This window comes from Hyperolius riggenbachi, chromosome 6 (genome assembly GCF_040937935.1).
Source record: "Hyperolius riggenbachi isolate aHypRig1 chromosome 6, aHypRig1.pri, whole genome shotgun sequence".
Taxonomy (NCBI): Eukaryota; Metazoa; Chordata; class Amphibia; order Anura; family Hyperoliidae; genus Hyperolius; species Hyperolius riggenbachi.
The window spans coordinates 196,819,714-196,847,125 of record NC_090651.1 but is presented as its reverse complement, the minus strand read 5'-3'; the positions used below and the strand labels follow the sequence as shown (position 1 = coordinate 196,847,125).

Here is a 27,412-nt window from a genome sequence, read left to right as displayed (position 1 = left end):
TACCCCCTGTCACCACCTGTCACTGCTACCCATCAGATCAGACCCTAATCTGCCCCTTGCGGTCATCTGATCACCCACCCACACCCTCAGATCGCCCGCAGACCCGCCTTCAGATCACCTCCCAAGTGCATTGTTTACATCTGTTCTCCCCTCTAAACACCCACTGATCACCCATCAATCACCCCCTATCACCACCTGTCACTGCTACCCATCAGATCAGACCCTAATCTGCCCCTTGCGGACACCCAATCACCCGCCCACACCCTCAGATCGCCCTCAGACCCCCTCTGATCAACACGCCAGTGCATTGCTTGCATATATTCTCCCCTGTAATCACCTACTGATCACCTATCAATCACCTCGTCACCCCCTATCACCACCTGTCACTGCTACCCATCAGATCAGACCCTAATCTGCCCCTTGCGGGCACACAAACACCCACTCACACCCTCAGATTTCCCTCAGACCCCCTCTGATCAACTCGCCAGTGCATTATTTACATCTGTTCTCCCCTCTAATCACCCACTGATCACCCATCAATCACCCCCTGTCACCACCTGTCACTGCTACCCATCAAATCAGACCCTCATCTGCCCCTTGCGGGCACCCAATCACCCGCCCACACCCTCAGACCGATCACCCCCCCCCCCCCCCCCCCCATCCCTGATCAACTCGCCAGTGCATTGCTTGCATATATTCTCCCCTGTAATTACCTACTGATCACCTATTAATCACCCTGTCACCCCTGTCACCACCTGTCACTGCTACCTATCAGATTAGACCCTAAAGAAAAGCTTCAAACTGGGGAAATTCACTTTTTGAACCATAGTTTGTAAACGCTATAACTTTTACCCAAACAAAAAAAAAAATCCAATAAGTGTCTATTTATTGATCAAAGTCATGTAGCACAATAAATTTAGACCAAAATGTATATAGAAATTTTACTTTATTTGAAAAATGTAAGCACAGAAAGTTAAAAAAAAATCATGTCTTTTTTGATGAATATAATAAAAACTAAAAATCACAGCAGCAATCAAATAGCACCAAAAGAAAGCTGTATTAGTGACAAGAAAAGGAGGTAAAATTCATTCAGATAGTAGGTTGTATGACCGAGCAATAAACCGTTAAAACTGAATGGTAAAAAAAAGGGTCTGGTCCTTAAGGGGTTTTAAGATTGCAGTCCTTAAGTGGTTAAGTATCCCCCAGAGGGTTTTTTTTATTACAAATTTTCTTTAAGGGCTTTTGGGTGGAAGCACTACCACTACAGCAGACTTCTGTTCCAAACAGCTGCTTTCTGCCTCTTATAGGGAATCTGAAGTGAGAAGCATATGATAGCTGCCATATTTATTTGCTTTTTAACAATACCAGTTGCCTGGCAGTCTTGCTGATCTCTTTGGCATCAGTAGTGTTTGTGTCACACACCTGAAACAAACATGCAGCTAATTTGGTCAGACTTGGCTCATAAACAAAAGTATGCATGCACAGTCAGAAAATTTCCATTGTTTAAAATAAATATTTTAGCCTTCACATTCCTCTCACTTCAGGTGTGCTTTAGAGACTAAAATTGTCTCGGTTCACATTGGGGATTAATGCTAAACGGATCCGGTTTCCGCTTCACCAGATCACACTGGCAAACGGATCTGTGAAAACTGATCTGATCACCGGTCGATTTTACTCCGTTGCCACAGCAGCCGGGCGGGTGAGGGACGGTGCAGCAGCCGTGCAGTTGAAGGAGGGATAAAACTTACCCAGGCTTCCAGTTTCTTCAATTGCAGCCGGGTGGTAAGGAGGATTTCTTCCAGACTTTCGTCTTCTTCCGCCTTCAATTGCGTCCTACATCGCGTCATGCGACTACCATGCTTCCTCCTCTCAGATTGAAGGAGGAAGCGTAGTCGCATGATGCGATGTAGGATGCAATTGAAGGTGGAAGAAGACCGAAGCCTGGAAGAAATCCTCCCTACTGCCCGGCTGCAATGAAGAAGACGAAAGCCTGGGTAAGTTTTAACCCTCCCTCATCCAACCTGCTCAAGTGCACTGTAGGCCCGGTTTGCATCCCCTCCAGAACCCCACCCCCAGTGGATTTTTCCCCTTGGAATGGTCTGTTTCTTCACTAGTGTGAAGAAACATTTCTTTCTCTCATTACCCCCAATGAAGGGCTTCATCTTCCGTTTACGGTCCGCTGGCCTCAGCGGTCCGGAAAAATTGGTGCTGCAGTAACTTGCGGATCGTTCAGCGGATCGTGCGGAATGGATGTTTGAAAAGATGGATGTGAATGGATCCATAGGTTAACATTGAACAGACCTTTTTTAATGCAAGTGGGAACCGAACCTAACTGTGGGAGGCAGAAGATGTTTTTGCTATACAAATGCATAACCACAATAAAGCATAGTGTGTGTGTCTGTATGTGTTTATACAGTATATATGTGTGTGTGTGTGTGTGTGTGTGTGTGTGTGTGTGTGTGTGTGTGTGTGTGTGTGTGTGTGTGTGTGTGTGTGTGTGTGTGTGTGTGTGTGTGTGTGTGTGTGTGTGTGTTGTATGTACAGTATGTATGTATGTATTTTTTTTTATTTTTATTTCGTTAAAGTGGTATATAACCCCATATTAAAGAAAAATAAATATGAACTGATAGGTAGTAATTAGTATTGCTTACCTATCCAATTTGGGATTGTTAGTATTAGGAACATATTACTAAAAAAAAAAAAATCATAAAAAGAAAAAGCACTTAGCTGAGATTCCCATCTTGACCTCTCCTTTCTGAAGCGAAGTTGATGTCACTTCCTCCCTTACCTTGAGCTGTCAAGCTAGTGTCACATTCCATTTTAGTGTGAGAGAGATTAACTTTACTGATAACCTTGTTCCCTGCAGTAGCGTCCAGTTAAAAATGGCGCAGAGTAAAAAAATGGCGCATGGTTCCGCCAATAAATGTATAAAAAAAGCTATGTAAATAGCATTTTATGAGACATTTATCAGCAGAACCGTGCGCCATTGAAAAAGGTGTGTGGGGGGGGGGGCTAGTGTTAGGCAGCGGGGGTCAGGGGGGAGAGGCAGCGGGACACTAGGCAGCAGGATAGAGGGAATAAGATGACGTGGAGGGAGGATGTGTGCAGAGGCATACATTACCTTGTCCCAGCAGGCGATCGCTCCTTCACTTCCTAGTTAGTTTGCAGGGGTCCTGCATCCAGCCAATCACCATGCAGAAACTGAAGCCACATGATTGGATGGATGCAGGACTACAGCAAACGAATTGAAGAAGTGAAGAAGCGACCGCCGGGACAAGGTAATGTATGCTTCTGCACACATTCTCCCTCCACCTAATCCTACTGCCTAGTGTCCCGCTGCCTCTCTTCTCCTGACCCCGCTGCCTACAGAACAGTTAAAATTGGCACACTTTTTTTAACCCATAAAACGATAAATATAGTTTTAAAATGTAAATTAATGCTGCGCCATTTGCTGAGATAAATATTGTTTTATAATGTAAATTAATGCGGCACCATTTTTATACTGTGCGCCATTTTTAACTGTTCCGCTGCAGTAGCAGCCCAGCTGGTTCTTCCTCTGTGCACTGAGCAATTCTCTTATCAGTGCAGTAGTTAGCTGAGGAACTACAGAGCTCACTGAGAAACTACACAGCACGGGCAGCCAGAGCGGACTTCATCTCTCCCCTTCTTCACTCAAATAGCTCTTTACTGCAGCTGAACAGAGCAGAAGGGAGAGAGCAACTCAAGCTGTGGATTAGCTGCACAGTAATCAGAAGTCTTGCATGAATACGCTTCTTTTTTCTTATGATAAAAAAAGCTTCCCCAATGCTTTGGAAGCTAGCCGCTTCCCCCAGCTCGGATGCGGATTTCATAGCAGAGCTGCATGTCATCCAGCTCAGGGGCAAATCCAGGATTTCCAAGGGGGGGGGGTTCCTGAAAGTGGCGTGTGGGCGTGGCCAAAATATGGTGTGGGTGGAGCCAAATACTAGCAGTTTCTAGGCTAAATTGCACCCAGGGTGAGGGCGTAAAATGCGCCCCCAACGTGGAGACAGGTATAGGTGCCCGCAGTATAGGTAGCCAGCTATAGGTCCCCCCCAGTATAGGTAGCCCATATAGTTGCCCCCAGTATAGGTTAGATAGGTATATGCCCCCCAGTATAGATTAGATAGGTATATGTCCCCCAGTATAGGTTAGATAGGTATATGCCCCCCAGTATAGGTTAGATAGGTATATGCCCCCCAGTATAAATTAGATAGGTATATGCCCCCCAGTATAGGTTAGATAGGTATATGCCCCCAGTATAGGTTAGATAGGTATATGCCCCCCAGTATAGGTTAGATAGGGCTATGCCCCCCAGTATAGGTTAGATAGGGCTATGCCCCCCAGTATAGGTTAGATAGGTATATGCCCCCCAGTATAGGTTAGATAGGGCTATGCCCCCCAGTATAGGTTAGATAGGTATATGCCCCCCAGTATAGGTTAGATAGGTATATGCCCCCCAGTATAGGTTAGATAGGTATATGCCCCCCAGTATAGATTAGATAGGTATATGCCCCCCAGTATAGGTTAGATAGGTATATGCCCCCCAGTATAGATTAGATAGGTATATGCCCCCCAGTATAGATTAGATAGGTATATGCCCCCCAGTATAGGTTAGATAGGTATATGCCCCCCAGTATAGGTTAGATAGGTATATGCCCCCCAGTATAGGTTAGATAGGTATATGCCCCCCAGTATAGGTTAGATAGGTATATGCCCCCCAGTATAGGTTAGATAGGTATATGCCCCCCAGTATAGATTAGATAGGTATATGCCCCCCAGTATAGGTTAGATAGGTATATGCCCCCCAGTATAGATTAGATAGGTATATGCCCCCCAGTATAGGTTAGATAGGTATATGCCCCCCAGTATAGATTAGATAGGTATATGCCCCCCAGGATAGATTAGATAGGTATATGCCCCCCAGTATAAGATAGGTGAAGGAAGGTGCCCGCCCCCTGTGTGGGGAGAAGATTGCCCGGGGGAGAAAAGACAGAATAAAATGATGGAGGCGCCAGCCGCGCTAATAAGGGATGCGGGAGCCGGGTTTATTCCTCGCTCCCTCCCTCCCTCTGAATTCCCCTCGCCTGCGGTGAATGTGTGCCCGGCTCCCCCATGAGTGTGTGCGCAGCGGAGCGGTAGGTCCTCTTACCGCAGATCAGGCGCACCAGCAACTGGAGTCTCATGCTTCCTGTTTACCATGATGTCACAGGAAGCATGAGACTCCAGTTGCTGGTGCGCCTGATCTGCGGTAAGAGGACCTACCGCTCCGCTGCGCACACACTCATGGGGGAGCCGGGCACACATTCACCGCAGGCGAGGGGCATTCAGAGGGAGGGAGCGAGGAATAAAGCCGGCTCCCGCATCCCTTATTAGCGCGGCTGGCGCCTCCATCATTTTCTTCTGTCTTCTCTCCCCAGCCGGCCGGGCCATGCGGCAGCCCCACTTCCGGTCTCGGTGCAGGGGGGTGTTCTAGACACCCAGAACAACCCCCTCCGTGCGCCACTGCAGCTCCTTTCTAAAGGATCTCTACACTTTTCAAAATGATTTGCATTTTTAATAATATATTTTCTGGGAAGCAAATTATTTTTTTCAATATTTTATTAAGTGGCTTTCATACCACTTAAAGTGAGTAAAATGGCAGACTTATATTCCTCTCAGCATGCACTGCAAGTCTTGTTGGAACTACAGGTCCAGCTCGAACTTGATCCCTGGTGCTTCCTGTGTGTGTAGTATAAAAGTGCTTTCTTGTTGTTTAGTCACAGAATAGATAAATGCACGTGGCAGTTTGGTAATTGCATGCAGGGTGTCAACATAATGCACACATTTTTATACAACAATTGTCAGGCTAGAAAACCTGCTCTTTCTCCTGGTCTAGATGCTGTTTCTTTGCATGCATGTGGGAACACAGTCATATAAAATTGCAGTAGTGATGTTTGTTATGGATAAGGCATTTATGAATGGTGGGGGGAACCCACTGTCTGTGAAGCTCTGAACTCTGGCTGCCCCATCACATGTTGCTGAGTATACACAGTCATACATTTTTAATATCAGCCCTTCAAATGATTTTACTGTTGCTGTGCTTGATCTGATGAGGGCCTGTTTAATATTTTAACGCTTACCAAGACCAGAACTGCTGCAGAAAATTAAAAATGAATTTCAGTTTTCCTACAAGGAAATTTTAAGTGGCCCAGCCCAAATTGTTCACATTGTTCTTCTAAGTATTTCTCTCCCTTTTTTCACACTTCCTCACTTTAAAATGTACTATTAAATGTACATTATTTAGTGATCAATCATTTCAGAGTGTTTGGATCGTATTGTATGAAAACAGAGAAGCTGGTGGGCCCAATTGATCCTGAACTATCACAATTTCAATTGTTTTCTGCTGCCTACAGAACAGTTAAAATTGGCACACTTTTTTTAACCCATAAAACGATAAATATAGTTTTAAAATGTAAATTAATGCTGCGCCATTTGCTGAGATAAATATTGTTTTATAATGTAAATTAATGCGGCACCATTTTTATACTGTTGGCGCTGTGCACCATTTTTAACTGTTCCGCTGCAGTAGCAGCCCAGCTGGTTCTTCCTCTGTGCACTGAGCAATTCTCTTATCAGTGCAGTAGTTAGCTGAGGAACTACAGAGCTCACTGAGAAACTACACAGCACGGGCAGCCAGAGCGGACTTCATCTCTCCCCTTCTTCACTCAAATAGCTCTTTACTGCAGCTGAACAGAGCAGAAGGGAGAGAGCAACTCAAGCTGTGGATTAGCTGCACAGTAATCAGAAGTCTTGCATGAATACGCTTCTTTTTTCTTATGATAAAAAAAGCTTCCCCAATGCTTTGGAAGCTAGCCGCTTCCCCCAGCTCGGATGCGGATTTCATAGCAGAGCTGCATGTCATCCAGAGCTCCTTTCTAAAGGATCTCTACACTTTTCAAAATGATTTGCATTTTTAATAATATATTTTCTGGGAAGCAAATTATTTTTTTCAATATTTTATTAAGTGGCTTTCATACCACTTAAAGTGAGTAAAATGGCAGACTTATATTCCTCTCAGCATGCACTGCAAGTCTTGTTGGAACTACAGGTCCAGCTCGAACTGGATCCCTGGTGCTTCCTGTGTGTGTAGTATAAAAGTGCTTTCTTGTTGTTTAGTCACAGAATAGATAAATGCACGTGGCAGTTTGGTAATTGCATGCAGGGTGTCAACATAATGCACACATTTTTATACAACAATTGTCAGGCTAGAAAACCTGCTCTTTCTCCTGGTCTAGATGCTGTTTCTTTGCATGCATGTGGGAACACAGTCATATAAAATTGCAGTAGTGATGTTTGTTATGGATAAGGCATTTATGAATGGTGGGGGGAACCCACTGTCTGTGAAGCTCTGAACTCTGGCTGCCCCATCACGTTGCTGAGTATACACAGTCATACATTTTTAATATCAGCCCTTCAAATGATTTTACTGTTGCTGTGCTTGATCTGATGAGGGCCTGTTTAATATTTTAACGCTTACCAAGACCAGAACTGCTGCAGAAAATTAAAAATGAATTTCAGTTTTCCTACAAGGAAATTTTAAGTGGCCCAGCCCAAATTGTTCACATTGTTCTTCTAAGTATTTCTCTCCCTTTTTTCACACTTCCTCACTTTAAAATGTACTATTAAATGTACAATATTTAGTGATCAATCATTTCAGAGTGTTTGGATCGTATTGTATGAAAACAGAGAAGCTGGTGGGCCCAATTGATCCTGAACTATCACAATTTCAATTGTTTTCTTAAAGGAATAGTGATTTGGTAAAGCAGATTCTTTTATAAATACAATTGTAACTGGTTAGTTCTTTAATGATACATACTGGATTCTTTTCTTTCAATCTGAATGATTTTTTCAAAAATAAGGTTGTTCTCTAAAAATTGCATGGTTAATTTAATAATTAAATCTTTAGACTATGCTGACATGGTTTTGATGAGTTTGCATATGTGTTTTTGAGCATGCATTTCTGATATCATGCCTATTCATATCTGTTAATACACCCATTTTCCTCAGGGAATCAATAACAGATCTCTTCTCACCCCATACCTCTCCAATCAGTGTTGGTCTTTTACTGCAACAGCACAGAGGGCACTCAGACTTATTAGTTGCTGAAAGTATTTACACTTTCATGATATTCTTGTAGTGATCAATAAGCAGTATCAGCATGTTGTCATAATGAGGTTTTTGCAAGGATTTTACAATTGGATCATTGAATAAAGCCAGCTTGTTGCATGATTTCAGCAGTCCGTTATTACCTGTGATTAGATGTGCTCCAGTGTATCATAATGTTAAAAGAAATTTTACATTATTTTTTTTTTGAGGATAGAAATAACTTAGACCGCAGAGTCTTCCTATAGAAAACACATCTAACTATAAACCAGAATTCCCATTAACAGCTTTCTCATAGCATAAATCTTTGAATAGAAATCTCCAAGCATTGATTGATTATCTTCATAGCTAGGTGAAAGATCTGTGCCTTCACAGGGGTTCTAAACACAGCAGCATGGCCATAAGTTAAGAGAATGTAAGGTAACCATTGCTTGAAATTTAAGCCATGTATATAAACCAATTTCTGTAACATTTTCATCAATGAACTAGTAAACGCTTATAATGTAAAGTTAGAACAGTGTGGATTAGGGGCGCCAGACAGATACCAAACACTACAATGCTATGAGCTATAAAAACAATAAACCCCTATTGACTATAGAGGAACCACACATACCATCCAACCTATATTAATACATTCATGATTTCATGATGCTAAGGAATATTTGGGTTTACAGACTGAAAAGCTATTGCCCACAGAAATAAGTATTTTTGCAAAGAACACACACTGTGTGCGTGTGTAGATTGAGAATTATAATCAATTTTAGTACACCCCTTGCCTGCCCACAGATTTTTGTGATGGGTGGAAAAAATGTACCCTATACTACTCATAGACGTAGAAAAGCTAATAATGAGTTTCTGTATAACTGAGATGGATATGGAGGCTAACAAATTTATTTCTTTTTTAACAATGCAAATTGCCTGGCTATCCTGATGATTCTGTGCCTCTTGTACCTTTTGCTATAGACCCTGAACAAGCATGCAAACCAGGTGTTTCTGACTAAAGGCTGACTGAATTAGATGCATGCTTGTTTCAGGTGAGTGTTATTTAGGCAATATTGATGCCAAAGAGATCAGCAGGACTAGCATTGTTTAACCAGAAATAAATATGGCAGCCTTCATAACCCCCAGTTTCTTAAGTGAGCATTCCCCTACCATCAAACTTTGTAAAGGATTAGCAAGTGTAACGCTGAGTGGAACGTCATTAGCTAGACAAAAAAGTATGACTAGTTCTCACCGGGTGAGACCAGTTCCGAGATGACAAGAAAATAATAAAAGGAGGCTCCCTAGACCTAAGAACACAAGTACTCATTACTTGCAAATACAGGAGAAGAGTAGTCAGAGACAGGCCGAGATCAAACCAGGAATCAGATGACTGAGGTACAAGAGGAATGAGCAATAAGTGAAGTCAGGAACGAGCAAAGGTCATAACGAGAATCAGATAGGCAAAGGTACAGGAGGATAAGGCGAGAGGCGGAGTCAAGAACAAGCAAAGATCATACACAATAAATCACGATAAATAATACTAGTATACGTATATATTGGCAATGAACCAATATATAACGTAAAACTAGCAAAATAACAAACAGCTGACTAAGATACGTATATATGGGCAATGAACCAATATATCACGTAACACAAGAAGCTAGCTAGGCCCATAGCACACAGATGAACTGTTAGCTATACTGGACAAGGAGCAACTGACAAGCCAGGGTTTATATACAGGAGATAGATCACAGGCCAAGCCTCCAGGAAATTCAGGCCAATCAGGAACGTCCCTGCAGCAAGTGTCAGCAGTCAGCTGACTCTCCTCAAACAAGCCTCCTGAGCCTATAAAGGTAGCTCTGAGCTGCAAGAGTCCTCCTATGGACACTGCCAGGAGCACCATGCCGACTCACATCTGCAGGGAAGCCGGGGATGCCGCTGGACAAATAGGAAGAGGAAGCTTGCTGCAGCTGCTCAGTACTGTCAGAGCACTCGCTGGAGACAACAACAGGTAAATTCGTTACAGCAAGATTGACTTTGGGGGCAATTTAACAACATTGCAGTAAACTACTCCACCCTGCATAAAAAAAATTGGTTAACACAGCTTACTGTATACATTATTATTATATTTAGATAGAGGCAACATATACAAATAAGGTTACAGACAATGATAATACAGGTAATTCAAGTGTGCGCTATACAGTAGTGCTATCCACTATGTCTCTATTCCCCTCATATCTATCTGCTTATCCATGTCATCCCTTCTGACTCTCTACCACCCTTCTCACCTACATTACCAACACACTCTGCTTATCTGGAGAATGGGTTATGAATCGCTAAACTATTGTACCATCTCACTATGTCAGCCCTTTAGTGTCATGATATACCCACACCACTCCACATCTATCCTAACAGGCAGGAACATAATTGCATATCCCATAACGTTTTTGAAAAAGTACCGCATTCTGAAATGAAGACTGTCTTGCTTGATAATCTGATCCTGTAGTGTGAAGGACATGATGCTTGAATTGTTCTGTGGGGACATTATGACAGAATTGTCTTGCCTGGGGTGACAAAAAGGCTACAAACGGCCCTGGCTCGAATGTTGAAGTGACAGTGATCATCATCCCTCCATTTGATTTTTTACAATCTACTGAATTCATAAATGTCCTCTTTGGGTGTATTGTGCTATTGTCTCCTTCAGATCTGAAAACTTCCACCAACCTTGTCGACCTTGAATTACAAATATTTTGTCATGCTATCAGTGTATTTGATGTTTGGCTTCCTCACCAGGAAGTTTTGTGCTCATCAAAGTCCTAGTTGAAACAACAGCTTGGGAATTCACTTATTTCATCTTTGGCCTCTGATAAATAGCACTGTTTGTTTTTCCTTATTCTTCCCAAGACAGGTATGTGTACCTAATATGTCCCAATAGATCAACGCAGGTGTAAACCGTGCATGAAAACACCACATACGTGCACACTAGAATACACCATGCTTATTGTATACTGAGGGTAATCACCAGCAGACTTTTAAATGAATGTGAGTATGGTGTATTTTTAGAACGTGATATGTGGACACGATCCAAAGCAAACTTGACAATATACGCCACTGTGCAAGAAGCCTGTTGATTGCTGTAACTCTGAGAAAGGTAAAGTGATCAGCTGAGCCACCCCTGATAACCAAGGGGGATGGGTAGGACTTTTACTTCAGAAAGCGGTAGCTGTCATTTTTTCACTTCCAGTGATGTCATGCTGGAATATTTGTGCAGGGGTTACTTATGATTACAGTAAAATACGTTGAATATGTGGTGCAGAGTTTTCTTTATGTTGTAGAGAACATGGCAGGTTTTCTTTAAAGATTAAAAAAAATACTTTTGGGCCAATAATATGCCAACATAAAGCCCACATGTTGGCAGAGTTTTATATTTGCATTTCATGGGTAATTATTTGTAATCAATTATGCTTAAACGTTTACTTGAAAATGCTTTAGAATCATATACAATAACACAAAAAAGGACTAATACAAAACCAGGAAGAAAAAACATATTATTATGAAAGTTTTAGGAAATATGAATGCAGCCCTCCCAGCAATGGTGAGCTCAGCTGCACAGCAGATCTCTTCAGAGGCTGGGAAAGTATACTGATCAAGGGCTCTGCCTATGACACAGGAGACCAGGGTTCTTCCTGTTCAGCAACTATTCACTGAGGAGACCTTGGGCAAGACTCCCTAACATTGCTACTTTTTAAGTATAATAGAGTGCGCCCTAGTGGCTGCAGCTCTGGTGCTTTGAGAACAGATCACCACTCTCACTGGACAACTAAGTAATAATTCCATCCAGTGTAAAACAGGATTTAGTTTGGTGGCAGGACAGACAGAATCTAGAACAAGGAAAGTTTTGGAGACAGGATTTAGTTTGGTGGCATGACAGACAGAATCTGGAACAAGGAAAGTTTTGGAGACAGGAAGCACTGATAAATATATGTACAGATACAAATGTAACAGGCAGAGGTGAAGATAGCCAGCAGACAAGAAGAAAATCCTTAAACTTCAGGGAACTGCTTGCAGTTTTAAGGGCACAAAAAGGCCTCGCAATAGGAAGTTAGGAAATCATTTCAGACAAAAGCACTTCAGTCACATACCTGAACAAATCGGGAGGTACGGTGCTGCAGGAGCTGATGCCCATGTGAGTCAAGGTCCTGTTGTGGGCAGGATTCTGGGTCCTGTCAGAAGCAGTGCTTCACGTAAAGAGTGTAGACAATGAACATGCAGACTTTTTAAGTTGCTTCTTTCAGTGGAAGCTGAATCAATAGGTGTTTAACTTGATAGTAAAAAGGTGTTCTAGGTTTAGTAACCTCTAGACAGCGATCTGTGAGTGTATAGGTGGGGCAGGTAATGTGTGACACAGTATATCTATGAAAAGACAAAAGAGAAGAGGAGTGCACACTGTGACGTGTATAAAGGAAGGGCTAATGTCTTATTTTAAAAGATCTCGCCTATTAGGTGGCACTGGAGTACTGGTCCAGGCTGCCAGCAATCACACTTTTGTCGCAGGGGATCAGGCTTGTGACAATGTCTTTGATGGATGAGTCAAGCAGTGGATGACTTCAGTGGTAGGTCTGACTGGCTTGAGGCAGCGTCCTGGATGAAGAGCCAGATGGTATCCATGGCTACAATTACTAGGTAATACCTAATGATGTTGATCCAGGGATTTTATCTGATTTCCATCTGGAGTCGGGAAGGAATTTTTTTCCCTTTTGGGGCTAATTGGACCATGCGTTGAAAGGGTTTTTCGCCTTCCTCTGGATCAACAGGGATATCAACAGGTGAGGGAGCAGGCTGGTGTTGTACTTTGTTCTCTGGTTGAACCCGATTGACGTATGTCTTTTTTCAACCCAAATAACTATATAATAACTATATAACTATATATTATTATGTATGGAAGCAGCTGGAGAGCTGCGGCAATGGTGAACACAAAGCTTCCCTGTGCCGGTATGAGCGATTCCTTCCGCAGTGGGTGAAGTTTGTGAGATGAAACTGTAAGTGGTATTTAGCCGCAGTAAGAGACTGGAGAGGGGCTCTCATCCACAGGAGCTCTCTTCCACTTTTTCAAGATTAAACCAAGATACAGACCCAAAATCAAGCTTGATCCAAGATACAGACCCTAGAACAGGCATGGGCAAACTCGGCCCTCCAGCTGTTATGGAACTACAAGGTAGTAGGTATATGCAGTGATGGGTATTATAATGTGCACCTGGCACAGCAGTAATTATACCACCAAGGGGCCAAAGGCCAGCTGCGACTGACTGACAGGGCTGTATATAATGCAAGTGGGCCACACACACACAAAAAATAGATCACAAGAACAAGATTAGCTCTCAAAAGAGCTGTTGAGGGGTGCTTTTTTAGCCATAGGAATCATCAAGGAGCAAGCTAAGAAGCCTACAAGAGCCTAACTAAGCTTTCCCTATGTGAGTCTGCACAGCAGCTCTCACTTCTCTAATTAATGCAGGCACACAAGTGAGTGAAAAGCCTGACGCTGCCTACCTGTTATGAGGGGGGGAGTGGCTCCAGGAGGGAGTGTAGCCTGATTGGCTACAATGTGCCTGCTGACTGTGATGTAGAGGGTCAAAGTTGACCCTAATGATGCACTATGGGGGCAAACCGAACTTCCGGAAAAGTTTGCGGTTCTCCGCGATCGCGAACCCCGGAAGTTCGCTGGGGAACCGTTCGGGCCATCTCTAATTACCAGGTACAAGGAATGATGGCACCTCTTTACGGTAACACAGCTTTGTATGTCAGCACTGATCATATTGCAGATCATTGTATTTAGAAGCTCTGTAACTCTTTTGGGTACATCTTTGTAGAGTACCAAAACTTAACTCTGCAAAAAAAAAAAACAAAAAAAAAACTCTACTGCTTGGCTTGCTTTATTTTAAATAGATTACTTTATTTTAAAGACATCTTGTTGTGATTCAAACAAAATGCCAGTTTAATGATGTTTAATTGAACAGCGAAAACCACCTCTACGTTTGTAATGTTTGATTAAACTTTTTGACTGCCCATTTTCTGGTTGAATTCAATGGGCGTATGTCTTTTTTTCAACCCAAATAACGATGTAACTATGAAAGTACTGAGTGTGTAATTAGATTATTGGAAACTTGGATGATGTACATTTTCCTTTAATGCTAAATGTTTATTGTGTCTCTTGAAGTAATAGGATGGCTGGATATTGGTTCTGTCTCCAGATCTGATCAGATCTGTTTACATAATACAGCAAAGTAGTTTTTCTGAGGGCCATGCTAGCACATGATGAGGTAAAGTGGAGGCCGTTCATGAATAACTTACATGACATGGCGTGTACGCTAAACATTTGCTTAAAAATTGATGGGGAAATTCAGTGTAGAGTAGAGAAGCTCCACATTATTTTTCTTCTTTCCTTGTGTTGAAGTCAGAAGGTTAATGAAACTTCCACAACAAATATGGTTGTTCCAGAGCAGCGCAACTTAATACACGATAAAAAAAAATAGATGTGTCATGCAGACCATAGCGAAATATGAATGATCTGGAGGAGGCCTGCACCCCCATAGCATACATTTGAAAAAATCGCAAGCTAATTTAGGCATGACGCTAAATAACGATATTACTAGCAATATTGGTAAATAACAATTTAAGCGCAACATTAAAGAGAACCCGAGGTGCGTTTGAAGAATATTATCTGCATACAGAGGCTGGATCTGCCTATACAGCCCAGCCTCTGTTGCTATGCCAAACCCCCCTAAGGTCCCCCTGCACTCTGCAATCCCTCATAAATCACAGCCACGCTGCTGACAAACAGCTTGTCAGAGCTGGCTGTGTTTATCTCTATAGTGTCAGTCTGCTGCTCTCCCCGCCTCCTGCAGAACTCCAGTCCCCGCCTGCATCTCTTCCCTCCCTGCTGATTGGAAGGAAGGGACGGGGGCAGGGACCGGAGCTATGCAGGAGGCGGGGGAGCAGCTGAGACTGACACTACAGATGTAAACACAGCCTCACAGCACGGCTGTGATTTATGAGGGATTGCAGAGTGCAGGGGGACCTTAGTGGGGTTTGGGATAGCAACAGAGGCTGGGCTGTATAGGCAGATCCAGCCTCTGTATGCAGATAACAATCTTTAAACACACCTCGGGTTCTCTTTAAATAACAAAAACGATACATAACAATTTAATTGTGATATTACAATATTTAATTGCGATATTACTAACTATAACCTAACCTCTCCCTACTCTCACACAGAACCCTCCCCTGGGGGCGGAGCAGTGCTTTTAAGCGCTGCTAGATTTGGGTGCAGCCAGCATCGACATAGACTATAATGGGAATCAGTCTATAGCGGCACTCAGTGAGTAACGGTGGCGCCGTCAGAAGACAGAGCCGAAGTTGCTTAAAGGACTTATGAGGCCTGTTTTGTAAAAAAAACATAAAAAAAAGTTAGATACCTGTGTTTGTTTGTAAGGCACGGAGGACACCGTCCGCGCCCTCCGTGCCGTTCCGCCGGGTCCCCGCTGCACAATATCCCCCCGAACGTCCCCCAACTGCGCGGCCCGGGTCGGGCTCTCCAGCCTGTACAAAGATGGCGGCCGGAGCTGGCCGCGGCTGCGCAGCCCGCATAGCCGCGCAACAGTAGCGTGGATCGGGGGGTTGGCCTTAGAGCTGCGCAGCCGCACTCGCGTATGCGTACTGCGCAGCCGCGGCCACCTCCGGCCGACATCTTTGTACAGGCTGGAGAGCCCGCCCCGGGCCGTGCGGTCGGGGGACGTTCGGGGGGATATTGTGCAGCGGGGACCTGGCGGAATGGCACGGAGGGCGCAGACGGCGTCCTCCGTGCCTTACAAACAAACACGGGTATCTAACTTTTTTATGTTTTTTTTTACAAAACAGGCCTCGTAAGTCCTCTAAAAAACACAATTATTCGGCCTCCAGCAACCGCTGGAAGCAGAATTATATCATTACTCCACTATCCATGGCAGCCTGGAGGTGGAATAGTAATTAACACGGCCCGGACTTGTGCAGAAGCATTATCAGCCATATAACAGCTATATCCTGCGCCCAAGTCTACCGGCGCCGTTTTCATATGTATGCCCTGGGGGTGCCTAACCCTAAGACCCCTATAGTGGTGCCTAACTTTAACACCCCCTGATCCCCGCTAACATTAATACGATAAATTTCAATTAAATCACAGCCGCCCGCTAAATAGCGCAATGGCTTTTTATATTACGATAAATAACAATTGCGCCCACATATATCAATAAATAACAATTGCACCCATTTGCCCATAGCTGCGACTTTTTCAGGCTGCTCCTCCCGCTACAGCTTATGGAGAGAGCTTAACAATCAGAGGGAGTCACCTTATATCTTGTACCCCTTAATAATGCTTATAAAATCAACTGTGATCAGCTTTATTTTAAAGTGGGATGAAACACTGATTTTAAAATCATAAAAAGTGTATTCAGCATTGATTAAAATTGTATATAAATAATTCCCCTGCCAATAAAGAATAATTGCACATTCAGGAGTATGTACCTGTTTGAACCTGCAGTCCCTAAGTGACGTATACAGAGTAGGAGGATTTCGATTTTTCTGTGATTGCAACTTTTCTGGGTGTGGAGTGATTTTGGAGCGATTGCGTTTTTCATGCAGAAGTGAGCTCGAGATGGCTGCCTACCCAGGATGAATAGAAACAAAAGAAAATTATTTACCGTGGTACGAGGCTATGGACACAGAAAAAAGGTGTCACACGTACAGTACATTAGCCATGAGGATGCCAAATAATGTTTTTCCTTTATGTATCATATATAATCATTCTCCTTTAAAGAGTTGATATTAAAAAAAACAAGGTAACTTGTACCTGAAGGTAACTCGTAATCAGGTAGAACATTTAGTGAAGCGAGAATTTGAAAAGCTTATGCTATTGTAATGCTATGCGTGTGATCCCACTTGGTAGATGATGTGTTTTTTTAAGAATCACCCATAGCATTATATTAGCAAGAGCTTTTCAAATCACAAGAGCTTAGAAAAGCACTGCTAGCGGCCCCCAGTTCATCAGGAGCAAAGTCTATGATGTCTTTGTATCCTTCCTGGTTGTCTGGTTTACTGCAGTGACACATTCATTCCACGGGGGAGTATTGCTACACATCCTATGGGATGATGGTGGTCAAGATGCATAGTTATGGTTAGTAACTTCCCCCCTAGCAATAGCTGGCACAGTTTTGCAATGCAGCTTTCAATATGGAACATACAGTACCAGTTCTAAACCTTTTTTCCACTCCCTCCCCCACTTTTAAAAAGAATGTCCAGTATTTGTACACACCTCCCCAGAAATGCACATTCAGGGTTCTGTCTCCTGTTTCCATCTTAATATGCAGAGTGGCTGCAGTAGATCACAATTACCTGGTCCATCTCTGTGGCCTTTTCTCCACTGCAGCCTATCACAGCACAACAGTGCCTTTCCATAGGCTACCAATGTCACATGACAAACATGGGAAGCCTACAGAGAGACACTGCCACAAGTTGATGGGCAGAAATCCTGAACCAATGGACTAGGTAATTATGGTCCGCTGTGGCTGATCTGGTTAGTAAGATATCACTGGTGCAAACACTCCCCTAGATTTTGCTGCCTGAATCAAATGATATTTTTTCTAGTGCCTGTGCCGGAAACATGCAAAGATTCAGAGCTAAATATCGGCGTAATTGGAGGCATGTCTGTGCAATACAGTTTGGTAAATGATTGATATATTTAGAGATGATTTGAAAGGACTGTATTTGGTTTTTGTTAGGCTGCATTCACATTGTGCTACCAAGATCACATGCATGTTTTTGTGACATTCTGTGCAGCATCACAATGCTTTTAGTTAGAAAGATGTATGCAGTACATAAAGAGAAGTGGCACGCTGTTGTTTTTGTTTGTTTGGTTTTTTCCCCATGCCTGCAAAAAAAAAAAAATTTACATAGATGAGAACCAGCCCTTTGTTTTGCGCAAGCAGTCAGATCCAATACATAAATGTGCATGTATGAAAAACTATAAAAATACAATGTGAATGTGGCCTTTGGTGAAGTGGAGATAATTTCTATAAAAATACAATGTGAATGTGGCCTTTGGTGAAGTGGAGATAATTTTTTAAATATCCATTCGTAGAATGGTCAGGCACGGTCTGCTGAGATTTTATCAGCTTTTAAAGAAACCTGAAGTGGAAGTAATATGGAGGCTGGCACTTCTGACATTCCTTCAGAAAGTGATGTATGTCTGGATGTTGTGCTTACCCTCTTCCTCTAAAACAGTGTTCATCACTAGCCCTTAGACTACCACAGCTGTCTATAGGCATTTCTGGGTTTTTTACATCTAAACGCCACATTTGTGTATGAAGGCTGTAGATACAAAACTACTTCAGCTTTCCTCAGACATCTATAAGGCTGGGGCTCCACTAGCTACCGCGCGTCCTACGAGACGCGCCGTGTCACTTCCTCTTCCGCGAGTACGCAGCCGAATCCCAGAAGCCGTGCCAAGCATGACTATGAGATTCACTGCCACTCACACGAAAACTGACAGCAATGTCGGCCGAAACACTATGGCAAGTGATTTGGCCCATTATTATGCCTATGGCAGTGTTTCCCGCACAATTTGCCTGAGGGGAAACTCTGTGGATTTGGCCCGTTTCACGCACTAGTGGAAACGGGCCTTAAGCCTTTTTGTTTCCTATATACCTGTATTAGGAATGTGTAAAGGCGTTTATTACAAAGGCTTGGTGCATTGCCAACTTTCTACTTGGCTCTAGATATGGAAATAATAATATTAAAAGTGATAATTATGCAAATGCTACTGCAAATCTATGCAGCTTGAAAGTGCAACAATCAAAAGCTTTCACTGCAAGATTAGTTTAGCTATTTACATTTTAGATTTACATAATTAGCATAATTCTCAATCATTTCAAATGTAGTTGCACCTAAATGACAATCCCTACTAACTAACGTGGACTTTGGTAAAAGACATTTAAAGAGAACCCGAGGTGGGATTTAATTATGCTAGTGGGGCACAGAGGCTGGTTGTGCACACTAACACCAGCCTCTGTTGCCCCATGGTGTGCCTCCAGGACCCCCCTGCGCTATACCCCCCGTAGTGCTGGCAACACACAGCGTGTCGCCAGCTCAATGTTTACCTATGCGCTGTCTGTCAGCGCCGCTCCCCCGCCTCCTCCGTATCGGCGCTACCCGCCCGCGTCACTTCCCTCCAATCAGCGGGAGGGAAGGGACACGGGGCGGGTAGTGCCGATACGGAGGAGGCGGGGGAGCGGTGCTAGCGCATAGCGGAGACAGCGCATAGGTAAACATCGAGCTGGCGTCACGCTGTGTGTCGCCAGCACTACGGGGGGTATAGCGGCACGCAGGGGGGTCCTGGAGGCACACCATGGGGCAACAGAGGCTGGTGTTAGTGTGCACAACCAGCCTCTGTGCCCCACTAGCATAATTAAATCCCACCTCGGGTTCTCTTTAATAAAAACAATAAAACATAGCTGCCACTGACTGGTGTGTATGTACCTTTTTAAAAATTTCATGCAGATCAGGTGTTCTGTCTTCCCTTGGTTGCATGTTTGTTTCTGGTGTATGACTCGAGCACTGCTGAAGCCAAAACATAAGCATGACATGACAGCCAGTGGTGTGAGAACCTATTCTGGTTCATTACAAAAGTATCAGCAGCACAGCAATCGGGCAAGGGTTGTTTTTTAGAAGGCAGTCAGCAGAAGTTCCCCTATATTTAAAAATAAAAATATAAATTAGTCCTTTATTCAATTCTGAAAATGTTCTCATCTGCATATTTTTATTTACTTTAAATACGGTATTGTTTTTCAGGTGGTGGACTCGGGGCTGTACACTTGTGTGGCAACAAGCTCTACCGGAGAGACAACTTGGGCGGGATTCCTAGAAGTTCAAGGTGGGGAGATATATTGCTGAGATTACTGAGAAAAGTGCAACCTGCTGGGAGAAGGGGGCTCAGGACATATTAATGTCGAATGCTAGCATGCCTTGTCAAACTCAAATCCCATGTTTTTTTATTTCAATCTTTTCCCAATATTCTGTAGGTTTCTACAAACACACATTTTTCTTCCCATCTTTCAAAAACCCACTGATAAGCTAATTGGTTCCCTCCAAAATTGTCTTCAGACTTTGATAGAAGAATATGATTGTGGTAGGAATTAAATTGTGAGCTCCTCTGGGGCACAGTTAGTGACAAAACTTGTTTTCTATAAAATGCTGCAGAAAACGTCAGCACTATACTGTACATAATAATAACTTGAACTACTACTCCAGCATATGATCTGGCATTGTGTTTCTTACTGCTTATTACCTGTATTGTGTTGGCTCTCACCCCTATTATCATTGTCTGTAAACTTATTTATTGTAAATCGCTGTGTAATATGTTGGCGCTGTATAACTCCAATAAATGATAAACAGGATGCACCTACAAAATGTGTCGACCAGGGAACTGGATACGTATTTTAGTCTTCTTTTTTGTTGGCACTTTTAACTCTGCACTGAAATCTACAATGCAAGTCTCCAACCACCATAAGTCACTGTACCAGTATTAGGGCAATGTTGTATCTAAGGAGCAACTTTGTTTCATATCCCAAGAGAGCCGAATCAGTTACCCCTCACTGCGATAGGGACCTGGCTGAAAATCCATAGAGGATGCTGGAAGCACATTTTTACTCAGTTCACTGAATCTAGAATAAGCTGATTGAGTAATATGAATACAAAATATTCCTTTAAAGAGAATCTGTATTGTTAAAATCGCACAAAAGTAAACATACCAGTGTGTTAGGGGACATCTCCTATTACCCTCTGTCACAATTTCGCTGCTCCCCGCCGCATTAAAAGTGGTTAAAAACAGTTTTAAAAAGTTTGTTTATAAACAAACAAAATGGCCACCAAAACAGGAAGTAGGTTGATGTACAGTATGTCCACACATAGAAAATACATCCATACACAAGCAGGCTGTATACAGCCTTTCTTTTTAATCTCAAGAGATCATTTGTGTGTTTCTTTCCCCCTGCAGCTATCGTCCACTGAAGTGTCAGGCTGTTTCTTCCTGCAGAGTGCAGACAGCTCTGCCTGTATGTAATTCCTTAGTATGTGAAAGCCCAGCCAGCTCAGAGGAGGATTTATCCAGCTTGTAAAAGATAATAGAGCAGAGAGAAGCTGTACTAATCTAAATAACACACAGGCAGTGTGCAGAGAGGGGCCTGGAGGGGGGAGATGCATCACAGAACCACAACACTGAAGAACTTGGCAACCTTCCAGACACAGGCTGACAAGTCTGACAAGAGAGAGATAAGTTGATTTATTACAGAGATGGTGATAGTAGAACGTGCTGCAGTAAGCCAAAACACATTAGAATAGATTTTGGAACTTGTAGGATGGAAGAAAACCGGATGAAATTTTTGTTACGGAGTCTCTTTAATGTCTGAACTTCACTTAATGCCACTTTAAAATCTTTTTTTTTTCTTTTTTTTTTTAATAAAGAAAAAGGATTCCCAGTAAGTGTTCAGCCATCTGAGCCCAACCTGCTTCCTGGTGCTCCATCTAAGCCTCTCGTCACAGATGTCACCAAAAACAGTGTTACACTGACATGGCAGCCTAACTCACAGATTGGGAACCTACAGGTCACCTCATATATCATCGAAGCCTTCAGGTAAATCCATTATTTATGCAATGTACTAGTATCTGTGTATGGCCTTATGGTTACGGTGCCATTGTAAGCATTTTTGCCTTACAACACATGGGAAGAATGGTATAACCCAGGGATGCTCAACTCCATTCCTCGAGGGCCATATCCATGCCAATGTTTAGGATGGAATAAGAAATGGAAAAATGTGGTCTACGTGATGAACCACATCTTTCCTCATTTGGATCCATCAACTAATTTGAGCTGTGCCAAACTTGTGTGAGGACCTTGGCTTTTGAGGACTGGAGTCGGGCATCCCTGGTATAACCAAGTTTCCTACCCAGTCACTGAAGAGTTTCTAAACTTTTTCCACACTATTCAAAATACAAAATAAACATTCCCTGGGGTTGGGCTTTAAGGTAACATTCACCTATCATAAAAACTTGCTTTCAGCTATGTAGTGGACAGCACACCCCAAGGTGCTATTGATGTGCCTGGTCAAAGGTTCGACAGCACACCAGGCCCAATGAAACAATGTAGAGATGAAGACCAGCACCATCCAGTATTATAGCTCTTATTTATGAAATTGACAGCATGACAAAAATAGCGACGTTTCGGAGGGCAGTCCTCCTTTCTCAAGCTCTTGTCAGTGTCTTACAAACATCACATAACATTTTCTTATATAGTCTCTCACCATGGAACTTTAACCAATCACGTGCATTTGCCGCTTATGGCGACCCCCAAGGCGAATCCCCAAGCGCCTTGCTCAAGCGGGCCTGATGGGGAACTTCCAATACATATGCTAAACGTGTGTGCAGACCTAAAACTCCTCCCAGGCAGTGGGGCGGATACATGCGGGCCGCGCCCGCTCAGCACAAACTGCCGACCTATAGGAAGAGACTGCATAGATGACATAACCATCAGAACACACCCCCTTAGGAGCGGACCTGATGGGGAACTGGAGGCTTCCTCGGTGGCTCGATGAACCGCCCATAGGCCTGGCGATGCGCACACACTGCAGGCGAGAACTGCCCCCGTGTGTGTATCACAAAGTGACATCACGGACAAGGCATGCCGGGCTTCATCTCTACATAAAAACTTTCTTTGACATGTTGAACCGAAGCACTCTTTTTTTTTTTCTCCATGTGCAATTTTCATAGCACTCTGTGTTGACATGCTACTCATAGTCATCTGTTTAGAATTTTATAAATAAATAAGTACTTTTGGATCAAAATTAAGCCATGCTACCTAATTTAAATCTTAAAAAAACTGTTTTACCAAACGTAGATGCACCATCCAGCTACTCTATGTCTGAGCGGCAGTTGTTGCTGAATATATAAATGCTCTGCTTGGCCCCAATATTCTAATTGTGATAAGTGCCACTGTAAATTCATATAATGTTTGGTGATATCAATAGCTTTAAAGGAAGTCCTCTATAATGAAGATTGATAATTACTGCTGTAAGTGCATCAGTGTTATTTCTTGCTGAACCATGCAGTGAAGAATTTCTTATCAATCAATCAATCAATCAATCAATCAATCAGATTTCACCTTCCATCAGTGTACCATGAAAAGGGACAGCTAAATGTTTGTTCCTACAGTTCTTGAGACATCTGATGCCAAACTGTTGCCATCATAGCAATGCCTTTGAGAAGATGACAGAAATTATTAGTCTTATTATTACTATTTAGAATTTATATAGTGTTGTACAGAGTATATTGTCTTGTCATTTAACTGTCCCTCAGAGGCTCTCACAATCGAATCCCTACCATAGTCATATGTCTATCTCATGTAGTGTATGTATCATAGTCCAGGGCCAATTTTTAGGTGGAAGCCAATCATTTATCTGTATGTTTTTTGGATGTGGGAGGAAACTGGAGGACCCAGAGGAAACCCACATAGACATGGGGAGAACATACAAACTGTGCATATAGTGCCCTTGCTGATATTCGAACCAAGGACCCAGGGCTGCAGGACAAGAGTGTTAACAACTACTCCACTGTGTCTGTCTTCCCTGCAGTCGCCCATCATTAGCTATTTTATGAATGACCTCTCTCTACGTTCACCAGTGTTGGGTCAGCAGTTTGGTAAATATTTTCTTAGCATGGGTGCTGCATCTGCATTATTAGGCTGCCAGTCACCATCTGCATTGTTCTTAACCAAGATTTACAGTGCACGCAGGTGTTGAACAGTTTAGTCAGCAGCAAAAATCTTCTGCAAACAGAGGCAGTAAAATTCTCCCCATAAATCAGAAGGTGTCTGCAGCAGGCAGAGACTGAGGTGTAATATGTGGGGTCTATATTACTGTGGTTTGCTGGGACTGTCCGAGGTATGAAGTTTCCAAAAATACAGCTCACATAACTCCCATAAATTATTGTGCACAGCCAAAAGAGTGTAGGTAAAGTCAATCACAGTACAGTAGCAGATGAGAACGTTTTATGAGAATACAGAAAGATTGGAAAGTTCATTACTAAGTGCTAAATGAATTCCAGTACGCTGGAAGTGTTAAACAATATTGTTGACATGTTGACGCTAACTGCTTGCTTTTTTCCCGTTATTTATTTTTGCAGTCAGTCAGCAGGGAGCACCTGGCAGACAGTTGCGGACAATGTAAAGATGGAGAAACACACTGTGATTGGTCTGAACCCAAATACCATCTACCTGTTCATCATCCGCGCAGTTAATTCATTTGGTATTAGTGATCCCAGCCCAATATCTGAGCCTGTGCGCACACAGGGTAAGTCAGTCAATTGGTATAACATGTGAGGTACTTAGGACTCTTACAGGAAAATAGAAATGTCTAGGTACTTACATTTAATTCTAGTCATACACATGAAACATGATTCGTAGACATAAGCAGACACATTTTTAAAGTTCGATCTAGCAGCTAATTGGACCGTTTTTGCTTAGGGCTCATTCACACTATGTGAGTTGCAGTGAGTTTTGACACACTGCATATAGTGTGGGTTTTACATGGTAACATAAAAGTTTATAGACTTTCATTTTATCATTCACACTACAACAGTGAGTTGCTGTGTAGTGCATTTCAATTCGTTGGGAGTGATTAACACTCATAGAAAATTGTGGAAATGCACAACTCACAAACCAATTCATGAATTTTTATTTGTGCATTGTAATGCATTTCAACTCACTAACTGGTGTGAATGAGCCCTTACCAAATTACGCATTTCGCTTTAAAATTCGCCTCATTGATTTTTGCAAATTCAGCAGTAGATTTTAGGGTGACACTTACAATTAATTTTCAGAACCTTTTTTCCTGTAACTTACCAAAATGAGCCGAGCAATAGTTTAGTATACATTATGAGTATAATAAAAGTGTCAAACACAAATTCTTGTCAAAAATAAAATAAAATGTATTAATGACAAACAGAAATAGCTTGCATTTTAATCAATGCAGAAATATCAAGAAAATGCAGAAATAAATATTTAAGGCAGAAAAAAAATACAGTACAGAGGTTTACTTCTAAAACACCTCCTTTGTATGGTACACTTTGAAACATGGTATTGCACAAAGTGCCACATCGCAGTCCGGGCAATAGACACGGGTCTCCTTGAGCATTTTTTTGCCGTCTTTGCCCTTTTTTGCGCAGCAGACCACACACCTTCTTGTAGGGTTTTTTTTCAGTGTGGTCGGTGGCAAGTGTTCTGGAATGTGGCGTTCAGAAAGTCGTGCCAGGTTCACGACGTATGACGCCCTGCATCCCGGTCTAGCTGCTGACTCCGGTGGGTGATGCTTCATACATATGGCTTCCGTAAGCTGCCAGACAAAGTTGTGGTGGGGTACAGGCCTTTCACAGTTTTCCTTATACAGCACATAGGCATTCCACAAACACTGTTCCAGCAGGTGGCGGATTTTTTTTTTGTAATACTTCCGCTGCTGTTTGTGGACAGCTGGATAGAAAGTCATTGCTCCATCAGCCCTGTCCACACCACCCATTGTACGGTTATAGTCCAACATCGCTTTGGGCTTGTCCACCTCCTTTCTACTTCTCGTAGTGGTGCGGACAGCCTCTGCATTGTGCACTGTGCTGAGGATGCACACGTCCCGCTTGTCCCTCCACCTCAGAGCCATAATTTTGCCCTTCTGCCAGGCAACAACCTCTCCCTTTTTCAGCTTCCTGGCAGAAAAGGCTGATGGCATATGACGATGGTTAGCCCTCACTGTACCATATGCGTCTGTCTTGTGTTGGATCAGGTGGTCAAACAGTTCCGGGGAGCTATAAAAATTCTCCGTCGTAAGACAGTACCCCTGACCCAGCAATGGCTCAATAAGTGTGAGTACAGAGGAGGTAGCACACCCAAACTCTCTGTACTGAGGTGCAAATTTGGTGCCTTTGCCTGTATAAATAAGAGAGTTTAAGATGTACCCGGACTTGGCCTCACAGAGCATGAAGGACTTCACGCCAAAGCATGCCCTTTTGGATGCAATGAATTGCACCCAGCTGAGTCTGCCCTTGTATGCCATGAGGCTTTCGTCCACGGTGATGTCTCGCTCCGGAACGTAGACCCCCTTGAAATTGGCAACAATAAGCTGGTAGATCTCCCATATCCTCTTCAGCTTGGGAGCGGGATGGGTGGCCTCATCAAAGTCCTCATTGTTGCCGAAGTGCAGGTACTTCATGATGAGGGTGAAGCGGGGCTCGGAAATAACGGATCCAAAGAAAGGCGTACTAAGGATCTTGTTAGTGGTCCAGTACCACTTCTGCAGCGGCTTACCGACAACTCCCTGGAGGATGATGAGGCCCAGGAACACCCAGATGTTGTCGCAGGTGACAGGTTCCTATTTCCTGCTCTGAGAGAACCTGGGTAGAGGAGTACCCTGCTGCTGCTGCGCTGCATACCGATTGGTCTCCTCAACGATCTTCTGGATGACCTCATCGGTAAGAAATAGCTCCAAGTAGGACAGCGGGCTGTGGTCACATGCGATCTTCTTCCCAGGTACCCCTGTGAAAGGGAACCTGGGTGGCGGAGCTTGAGTGGGGCTGTCCAGCACACACCAAGTGCATGCGACAATCACTGGCTCCTCGGTTTCACTGTCACTGCTCTCCGACTCCGAAGACAGGTCACCGGGAACCTCGCAGTTCGTTGACTTCTCAACGAGCTCCTCCTCACTGTCGCTCCCCTCCAGGACATCCAGCAGCTCCTGGTCATACAGACGCCTCCGAGAGGACGAGGCCATGACCCCAAACTGGATATGGGGTCAAAGGTCAGCGACAGGGAAAAAAAAATATCCAGCAAAAGCAAGCACACAGAGATCACAGCGTCTTTATAAAGACTAGCAAAACTGCAATATGTATGTAGCAAAGGCTGGAAAAGGCAGGAAATCACTCAAAGCACAGAAATCACAAAAGCAGAGCTGACAAGCAGACTAAGCTATTGGACACTGGGACTCTGAAAGAGGGAGAATCTGTAACGGTTCTGCCCTTTTATAGTGTATACAGGTGTTTACATACAACTTTGATTTGCTACAGCATGATTGGTTTACATCTTTTGTGTACTGATGTAATCCAATGATGCAATTGATGCGACGGCCAGCAGGGGGCACGTGATCGGCAT

General features: G+C 43.3%; 1 protein-coding gene across 3 annotated transcripts in view; it reads left to right on the top strand.

Annotated features, from left to right (window-relative positions):
* The window catches only part of ROBO3 (roundabout guidance receptor 3), a 661,476-nt gene that overhangs the window by 513,066 nt on the left and 120,998 nt on the right, over positions 1–27,412 (top strand). For all 3 annotated transcript variants that reach the window (XM_068240266.1, XM_068240267.1, XM_068240268.1), the window contains exons 10-12: positions 20,023–20,104; positions 21,694–21,862; positions 24,406–24,572. In XM_068240266.1, coding sequence (XP_068096367.1) covers positions 20,023–20,104; positions 21,694–21,862; positions 24,406–24,572 — 418 coding nt within the window. The remainder of the gene's footprint in view (positions 1–20,022; positions 20,105–21,693; positions 21,863–24,405; positions 24,573–27,412) is intronic.